This window comes from Arachis ipaensis, chromosome B08 (assembly GCF_000816755.2).
Source record: "Arachis ipaensis cultivar K30076 chromosome B08, Araip1.1, whole genome shotgun sequence".
Taxonomy (NCBI): domain Eukaryota; kingdom Viridiplantae; phylum Streptophyta; class Magnoliopsida; order Fabales; family Fabaceae; genus Arachis; species Arachis ipaensis.
The window spans coordinates 68843835-68853738 of record NC_029792.2 but is presented as its reverse complement, the minus strand read 5'-3'; the positions used below and the strand labels follow the sequence as shown (position 1 = coordinate 68853738).

The 9904-nt window shown below is 38.6% G+C and overlaps 1 protein-coding gene across 1 annotated transcript; it reads right to left on the bottom strand.

Moving 5' to 3' along the window:
• LOC107611104 lies at positions 8493 to 9152 on the bottom strand. The gene has a single exon (XM_016313066.1). The coding sequence runs from the start codon at positions 9150 to 9152 to the stop codon at positions 8493 to 8495; it is 660 nt and encodes a 219-aa protein (XP_016168552.1).

Here is a 9904-nt window from a genome sequence, read left to right as displayed (position 1 = left end):
CAATGCTCAGCCCAAGCACACACCAAGTGGGCCCCGGAAGTGGATTTCTGCACTTAATTACTTATTTTCTGTAATCCTTAGTAACAAGTTTAGTATAAATAGCACGTTTTACTATTGTATTCGCATCGATCTTTGGACTTTTATGTTACATTTGGGAGGATGGCCATTCATCCATGCCTAGACCTTTTTCTCTTATGTATTTTCCAACGGTGAAGTTTCTACACCTCATAGATTAAGGTGCGGAGCTCTGCTGTTCTTCATGAATTAATGCAAGTACTATTATTTCTCTTTCAATTCACGCTTACTTCTTCTCCAAGATATACTCTCGTACTTAATTCAGTTAAGTCAGAATGAAGGGGTGACCCATGACAATCACCCACTATCTTCGTTACTCGCTTAGCCAAGATCTGCGTGCCTGACAACCGCAAGCGGTCTACATGATGTTCAACGTAGTCATTAGACGACAGCCAGAGTATAGTCTCTTGGGTCTTTGATCCACGGATTTGACTTGCCTCTCTTGACAATAGAGCATTCGAATCCGTAAGATTAGAACCTTCGTGGTAGAGGCTAGAACCAATTGGCAGCATTCCTGAGATCCGGAAAGTCTAAACCTTTTCTGTGGTATTCCGAGTAGGATCTGGGATGGGATGACTTGACGAGCTTCAAACTCACGAATGTTGGGCGCAGTGATAGTGTGCAAAAGGATAGAGAGATCCTATTCTGACACAACTGCGAACCGACAGATGATTAGTCGTGCGGTAGCTGTGCCTGGTATTTTTCATCCTAGACGAGAAATCTGACAGTTGATTAGCCGTGCAGAAACCGTACCTTGTATTTTTCATCCGAGAGGATGGATGGTAGCCATTGACAATGGTGATCCACCAACATATAGCTTGCCATGGAAGGGAGCACGCATAATTAGATAAAGACAATAGGAAAGCAGAGGTTCAGAAGCAACAAAGCATCTCCAAACGCTTATCTGAAATTCCCACCAATGAATTACATAAGTATCTTATTTTAATTTACGTTTTATTTATCTTTTAATTATCAAAACCTCATAACCATTTGAATCCGACTGACTAAGATTTACAAGATGACCATAGCTTGCTTCAAGCCGACAATCTCTATGGGATCGACCTTTACTCGTGTAAGGTTTTATTACTTTGACTTTTTCAAATCATATCTTTTTCAAATCTTATCTTTTCAAAGTATATTTTCCAAAGTCAACTACTTTTGATTCAATTCTTTTTGAACATCATCTTTTAAATTCAAATTCTTTTCAATTCTAAAATCTTTTCAAATCTTTCACAATTCTTTTTCAAATCTTTTTCAAAATTTCAAATATTTTTCAATTCTTCTTCAAAGCTTTTGCTAAACTTTTAAAATATTTTTCATATCTTTAATGCTTTAAAAAATTTAAATCTTATCTTTCTTATCTTCTTAATAGATTTTGAATCATATCTTTACTATCTTCTATCTAATTAATTTTCAAAAACCACCCCCACCCTCCCTATATATATACCATTCGTACCGCACTGACTCCTCATCCGCCCTCAGTTCGAATTCTTCCCCTCTTATTCGTCTTCTTTTCCTTTTTCTTTTTGCTCGAGGACGAGAAAAACTTTTAAGTTTGGTATGGAAAGAGCCTTGCTCTCTCATTCATTCGAACACCATGGCTCCAATGAGTGGAAAATCCAATTCGAGAAGCAAGAAAGAAGTAATGCACAAAAATATGTATCGCTACAAATTTTCTTCGGCAAGTATACCGAATTGTCATCAAGTAAAAACTCACAATAGAGTGAGGTCGAATCCCATAGGGATTGATTGGTTGAGAAACTTTAATTAGAGGAGTATTCTAGTTGAACTAAGCGAAATTGAATTGAGAATTGCAGAAATTTAAATGGCGAAAATGTAAATAGCAGGGAATGTAAATAACTGAAAATAAATTGCAGAATGTAAAGAGAAGAAATTAAATTGTAGAAACTTAAACTTGCAGAAATCTAAATGGGAATAGGGTGATTAGCATAAATGTAAAGAGCCAAATTAAAGAGAATGGGAAAGATCAGAAATGGGGAGATTCATTGAGCTTAGGAGATGCTGCATTCTCCAGATCAAGTTTATTCTCATCTCTTCCTCAATCAATGCATTCATTGATCTCTTGGAAATCATAGGTGATTGAATCCAAATTCCTTGGCAATCCAATCTCTCTAAGCTTGAACAATTGCCCAATTCCTCAATCTAATTGCTCATGGGAAGAGATGAAGTACGATCACTGATTATACCACATGTTTTTCTCGATCAAAGCATTGGTAGAATTTTATGTCATAGTATCCATCCAACCCCAACCCAGTCCAACATGAGAAAGTATTTCTAGCATGATTTCCTCGTCCTCTTCCAAGGCTCAGAGAAAATCCAAGTACGAGCAATTTTTCTTCCAAGACAATTGCTCAATTGGATGAAGATCGAAAGCTTTCAAGCAAATCAAGAGAAAAGAAAGAAGAAGAAGAATGGAAACTACAATTAATCCATTGAATCACAACAGAGCTCCCTAACCCAATGAAATGGGGTTTAGCTGTTCATAGCTCTGGAAATGGAGAGTGGAATTGTAAATTGCATTCTGAAATAAAACTGAATTGCAGAAAAGTAACACAAAGTATTTGCAATCCTGGATCCCTGATGCGCGAAAATTTGCCTCTCAACAAATTTCCTTCCGGCAAGTGCACCGGATTGTCATCAAGTAAGAACTCACTGTAGAGTGAGGTCGAATCCCACAGGGATTGGTAGATTGAGCAATGTTAATTGGAGAATTATTCTAGTTGAGCAAAATTGGGATTGAATTGGGAATTTCAGAAAGTAAAAATTGGCGGGAAACTTAAATTGCAAGAAATTAAATGACAGAAAATTAAATTGCTGGAAATAAAGAACAGGAACTTAAATTGCAAGAAATTAAAAGGGAATGGTGATTTAACATGAAATTAAAGATGCAGAATGTAAATAGAATGGATAGATCAGAGATGGGGGAATCATTGGGTTTAGGAGATGTATAATTCTTCGGATCAAATTCGTTTTCATCTCTTCCGCAATTAATGAATTCATTAATCTCCTTGGAAATCTTAATTGATTGGATCCCACTTCCTTGGCTCACCAATCTCTCTAAGCATGAACAATTGCCCAATTCCTTGATTTACATGCTCATGGGAAGAGATGAAGTTTGGTCGCTGATTATACCACACAAATTCATAGATCAAAGTGTTGGTAGGATTACATGTCACTATATCCATCCAAACCCCAATCTAATCCAATGTGAGAAAGCATTTCTAGTATGATCTCCTCATTCCTCTTCCAAGGTTCCGAGGAGATCCAATTATGAATAGCTTCTTTCCCAAGATAACTATCCAATTGGATGAAGAACGAAAGCTTTCTAGCAAAATCAAGAGAAAAGAAAGAAGAAGATGAATGAAAATTACTATTGATCCATTGAATTACACAGAGCTCCCTAACCCAATGAAAGGGGTTTAGTTGTTCATAGCTCTCAAAATGGAAATTCGGATTGAAAGATACATTACAAAAGAAAAATCAACCGAAAGTAAATGTGCAGTAGAAAGTGAAAGTCCGAAAAAATGTCAAAAGGATCCTCCCAACTTAAATTCTAAGCTATTTATAGACTCTCTTCCATTGATCTTCAATCTCTGAATTGGGCTTTCGGCCTTGATGGAATTGGGTTGAAACTGGCTCCAATTGGTTTCCCTTGCTATTGAGAAGAGATTGGTTTGAATTGCGGAGTCTGATTCTTCACGTTGGAGTCAACGTTTGATGGCCAACGTTGACTCAAATGCTCTTCAGAAAAACTAGAGAATTTTTCTGTCATTGGCGTTTGACTCAACGTTGGAGAGCCAACATTCCACTATCCACGTGAACGCGTGCTTTGCGCGTTTGCGACAAGGGGCAAAAATTCTCATCCACGCGTACGCGTGCTTCACGCGTGCACGTGGATGCGAAGATTTCATTTTACAGCTTCAAAACCATGCAGGGGACGTTGGCCTCAGTGTTGGACCTTCGACATTCCCTCCAACGTTGGCATTTTCACGCGTGCGTGTACCTCACGCTTACGCGTGAATCGCTCTTTTTCCCATACACGCGTACGCGTCACTGACGTGTACGCGTCGATTCAAGTTTTTCAAATCCAAAGTCTGGGCTCTTTATCGCGGATGTTGGAGGCTAACGTTTGAGGCAACGGTGGACTCCAACGTTCGTGTAATGACGCATACGCGTGACCCATGCGTACGCGTGGATGGTCATGTTTACCACTCCACGCGTGCGCGTGACTCATGCTTGCGTATGAATACAAAAATTTTGCTTTTTCACAAGTACGCGTCACAGACACATACGCGTCAATCAAAAATTCTTCACCCCCAGAATTGATCATTTTCTCACAACGTTGGGGGTAACATTGGACCTTCAACGCTCCCTCCAACGTGAGCATCAGCAAAATATGCAGAGACTTGTTCTGCTTCTCTTCCAACGTTTGAGGCAACGTTGGTGGTCCAACTTGGCCACCAACGTTGCTTCCTCTTTATCTTTTCCATGCTCCTTCTTCAACCTTCCTCCATGCTTTCCTTCACCTATCATTAACCAATAAATGCATCAAAGCTTTGCTAAAGTCATGAGAATTCTTATCATTCTTAGCATACAACTAATCATAGCATAAATCATTATGAAATTGCATCAAATTACTCATGGTTGAATGAATCTAGGCATACATGAATTTCTACCCAATTTGCTTACTTATAGCTCAAGAAAGTGCATAAAACCTATTAAAAACAAAGATAAAGGATAGTGAAACTAGCCTAAGATGCCCTGACATCACAACACCAAACTTAAATCTTGCTTGTCCCTAAGCAAGTACTGAATTATTAAGAAGAAAGAATGAAACAAAAGGGGATGTTCATATCAGCCAAGCATTATTAGTAGCTCTTGGGGTTTTATGCAGACAATGCAGTAGCTAACTTCTTTTGATCTTTAGGCATAGATTGTCTTCTTTAAGCATTCATTAACACACTACTATGACCTCTTATTATTCACTCATCCTTGGTAATTGCTTTTCTTTATTTTCTTTTTCTGTAAACTTGTTTCTTACCTGTAGCTTAGTGTCATGTGTAGAAGTAGCTTCTTTAGCTCATTTGTACTCAACACATATTCACTACAGACACTTGGCTCACAATTCTTCTTAAGACATTGATGCCCAGCACCTCTTTGGGTCACTAAATGCCTTGTAATTAGGTTGCTCTTGATAATGGACTTTCGGTTGATAATCCCGGGTTAGTTAACCCAAGTTACCAAGTGTTAAAGCACTCCATAGAACCTAATCATCCAAGCAGATCCTAGTATAGAGACACCACAGGCATATATCCTAAGGTCCAAGCTATTGGTGTCTAGCCTTATTCTTTACTTTCTTCTATTTTTGTTGCCACTTTTGGCTTTTCTTTTCTTTCTTTTTATTCTTTTTTCTTTCATCCAAGGGTTCCTATTTGCTAAGATTCATAGACAGCATGCTAATCTACACTAAAGGGGAACAATCTATCCTTATATTCATTATAAGTGAGCTACTACATAATCAAACATATATACCACCACTTACTGTTATTTTACTACTTGCTAAAAAGGAACTGTTCCACTTCTTGTTCAATCATTTCTTTTATTGAACTTGAAAAGACTCAGGGGACAAAACAAACATTTAAACTGGTGAAAGTGAAGACACACACCTAGGATAGCATACTTATTGCAACATTAAACATCACAGAATGCAAAACAACTTAAACTAAAAGTTACTATCAACTAAAACAAACATGTTCTTTCTTTATTGAATGTGATAAACAAGGAGCAGGTCCACCTTTCATTTTTTTGTCCTTTGATGATAATGCATAGTTCTTCCAAGGGTTGATTGAATTCCTGTAAAAGCTACTGAAAGCTGCTTGTTCCCCAAGCACTTGAGAGATTGTTAACATGCATGTATATTTGTAGGCTTTTAAACTTAGATTGGTGTGTGAACACCAAACTTAGTTTCTTGCCTTATTGATGACAAGTCATCTTATGCTAATTTCACAAGCATTTTTCATTTGTTTCATTAGGTTTTATGCACTTTCTTGCACAATAAGTAAGTGGTTAGAGTGGAATTTTATGATTATTGTGATTCAATTAAACATCATTTATTTTATACAAAATCATGAGATTTATGCAAGAATTAAGTGATCATTATGATTGATGCAAATTCTTGTGATTTTGGTGAGACTGTGATTGCCTGTTTAGTTCATTTTAAGTGAAAAAATGAAGAAATGGAGAAGCAATACAGTATGGCGTTGTGTTCAAATAATGAACGCCACACTCACTTGCGATGCGCACGCGTGTGGGACGCTCACGCGTCAAGGGCACTCTTCGAAGACCCACGCGTATGCGTGCATGACGCGTACGCATGGAAGTGTATGGCGCTCGTTTCAAAAGAGAGCGCTACGTTCACTTACTCAGCGTTTTCAAGAAAGATTCAAAGTTGGAGGCAAAGTTTTGCAATTTACGCACACGCATGCTTGACGCGCACGGGTTGATGAAGCATCTGGGACAAAGCACGCTCACGCGTGGCTGGTGCTAAATCCTGAATTGGATATTTGCTACCCACGCGCACGCGTAGAGGATGCGCATGCGTGGGCAGCGCTCACTAAGCCAACGTAGTGCTCACTAAGTTAACGCTATCAACGACGTGTACGCGTGAAAGGGACACGCGAGCATGTTTGGAGCTTAAGACTGATAGTGACGCGCACGCATATATGACGCGCACGCATATATGACGCGCACACATCGATGAGCAAAAAGGCAAAAGGACGCGCACGCGTCAGCGACGCGCACGTGTGGATAAACGAACGTTGTGCTCACTTAGAGAACACAACGTTCCACTGGGAGCTGCAACAAATAGCCATTCTGATCCACTTCATACAAGGCCAAAAAAAGCCCACTCCATGTACGGGAAGCCAGAAATACAAAGTGTATAAATAGATAGGAATTTAATTTCATTGGGAGCTTTCCTTTAGTTTTCATTTTAGAGTTTTAGAATTGAGATCAGATCTGAATTTTCCTTTTTGTTTTTGTTTTCTCTCTTCTGCAACCTATTTCTTTCTGTTTTGGATCTGAGAACTTGGATTGGAGAATTCTTCTGAATTCCTTGAATTTGAAGTTATCTTTTACTTTTCCTTTTTGTATTTTGAAGAACTGGAGATCTGATCTTAGCTTTCCTTCCATTTTTTTTTATTTCATTTGCAATTTCCTGTTTCCTGTTTTGTCAAGAGAGCAATTGAGATCTTAATTTCTTTTCTGATTTGTTATTTTTCTACAATTATCAATTTGTCCTTTAAGATTTTAGAATTGATCTAAGTTTCCATTCTGCTTCGACTCTTCTGTTTCCATTTCTGTTTTGGCACTAAAATCCTAATTGATCTGTTTTCTGAATTTCTTCATCTAAGCACTCTATAGTTTACTGCAATTTACTTTTTCCAGTTTGTTTTGATTTCCAACACCCAAATCCCTATATTATTCATGCAATTTAAGTTTCCCAGCAGTTTAGATTTAGCAATTTACATTACTTGCACTTTAAGTTTCAGTTATTTACTTTTCTTAAAATTTAAGTTTCAGCTCTTCTAATTCCTTGCACTTTAAGTTTCTGCAATTTTACTTCTTCCGCATTTAAGATTCTGCAAATTTCCTTTCTGCACTTTAGTTTACCTGCAATTCAGCCGCTGTTAATCAAATTTCATTCAAATTATCAACTATTCGCTTAACTAAATTCATCACCATACTAAAGTTGCTCAATCCATCAATCCCTGTGGGATCGACCTCACTCCTGTGAGTTATTACTACTTGATGCGACCCGGTACAGTTACCGGTGAGTTTGTGTGGAATCATTTTCCCTCATCACTTATGCAGCAAATTGAGTCTTATGCAGAAAAACATCAAGTACTTTTATTAAGAAAGTAAACTATGTACTAGAAAACAACTATGAACTAAATAGCAAACTAGAACTAGAAAACCAACAACTTTTGAGGAATTTCTCTGATTTTTTGGAGCTGACAACTAATTATGCTGGGGTGCAATGTGTCCTTCATGTAATCCATGGTAGAACATCAAACTTAGAATTACACATTCACCCTTAGATTTTTTTGGTGTGCAACACCAAACTTAGCTCCTTGCAATATAGAGAATTTACTTAGCTCTTATTGACAAGCTATGAAAAGAGAATTACCTTTGGTTGGGTTGCCTCCCAACAAGCGCTCTTTTATCGTCACTAGCTTGACGGTTGGTGTTTGTCATGGTGGATTATAGTGCCTTAGGTCTTCTCCCCTTACAGTGAAACGGTCTCCACTTGATTCCTTGGCTATCTCTACATGCTCTAAGGAGAGGACTTTTCTGATGGTGAACACTTGCGGTAATTGAGATGGAATGATTGGAAGTTAGGGTGGTGTTGGTTGATGGTGGGCTGATATTACCTTGTCTCCAGGGGAGAAACCCTCTGTAGGAATCTTCTTATTTCTCCATTCTCTTGGCAATTTCTTCTCAACTCTTTTCTCTTCTTTCAATAGTTTTCTAGTGACCATTGTGTCAGGGGCTTCCTCATTAACTGCTCCTTCCAACTCTCGTGGCTTCAGTTCCTTCTTAAGTTCTCTTGGTTGCTGTATCTCTTGAACTTCTTGCCTGTTCACCAAAGACTGTTTCAGTGGTTCAGCTGCTGATTTAATGTTGCTTCCTTTTATGCATATGTTGCTGTGATCATTCTTTGACTCCTTAGGTTCTGGCTCAGACTCAGATGTAGGTTTGAACACATGGAAGGTAAGGTGTTCATCATGTATTCTCAGGATTAACTCTCCTTGTTCCACATCTATCAGGGCTCTAGCAGTAGCTAGAAATGGTCTCCAAAGAATAATGGGATGAAGGTAACTTTCCTCCATGTCCATAACAACAAAGTCAGTGGGGAGGAAGTAGTTTCCTACTTTCACCAATACATTTTCAACTACTCCTTCAGCCTTCTTTTGAGTTTTATCTACCAATTGGACGATTACATCCGTGGATCTCAGCTCATTGATTTGTAACTTCTTCATAAGAGATAGAGGCATCACATTTATGCTAGCTCCTAAGTCACAGAATTCCCTGTCAATTTTTGTCTCTCTTATGGCACATGGAATATGAAAGCTCCCTAGATCTTTTTTTCTTCATGAGTATGTCTTTCTTGATGAGGGCACTACATTCCTTGTTCATTGTCACTGTTTGTCCCCCTTTTAAGGTTCCTTTCTTGGTCAACAGTTCTTTCATGCACTTCATGTATGTTGGCATCTGTTGGAGAATTTTGATGAAGGGGAAATGGTGCTTATGGCACAAAGGGCTTGAGGTATTCTTTCTCTTTTTGTTCCTTCCTCTGTTCAGGGCTAGCCATTTCTTCTATCTCCCTTATATTCTTCTTTGACTCTCCTTCATCATGCTCTGAGTGTCCGGAGCATTCTTCCTTCAGACCTTCTTTATTGCTTAGATTGATTGACTTGCATTCTTCCCACCTTACGTTCTTGGTCTCTCCTCTTGGGTTCTTTCAGTATCACTTGGGAAGCTGTCGGTGGGCCTTGGAAATTGCTGTGAAAGATGTCCTACTTGAGATTCGAGATTCTTAAGAACCTCCCCTTGGCCTTTTATACTACCTCTCACTTCTTCCCTAAATTTTTTCATGTCTTCACACTCCTTGCTAAGGTTTGCAAGCATAGCTTCCATTCTGGCCATTCTATCATCATCATGTGGTGATGGTTGGTTGGAATTGGGGTGTTGAGAGTGGTTGGTGTGGTTTTGGAATGGTAGCTGTGAATAAGTGTTTTGTGTGGTC

Excerpts from the sequence above, each read along its gene's own strand:
- LOC107611104 (XM_016313066.1), bottom strand. The coding sequence starts at position 9,152 with ATGCCTCTATCTCTTATGAAGAAGTTACAAATCAATGAGCTGAGATCC.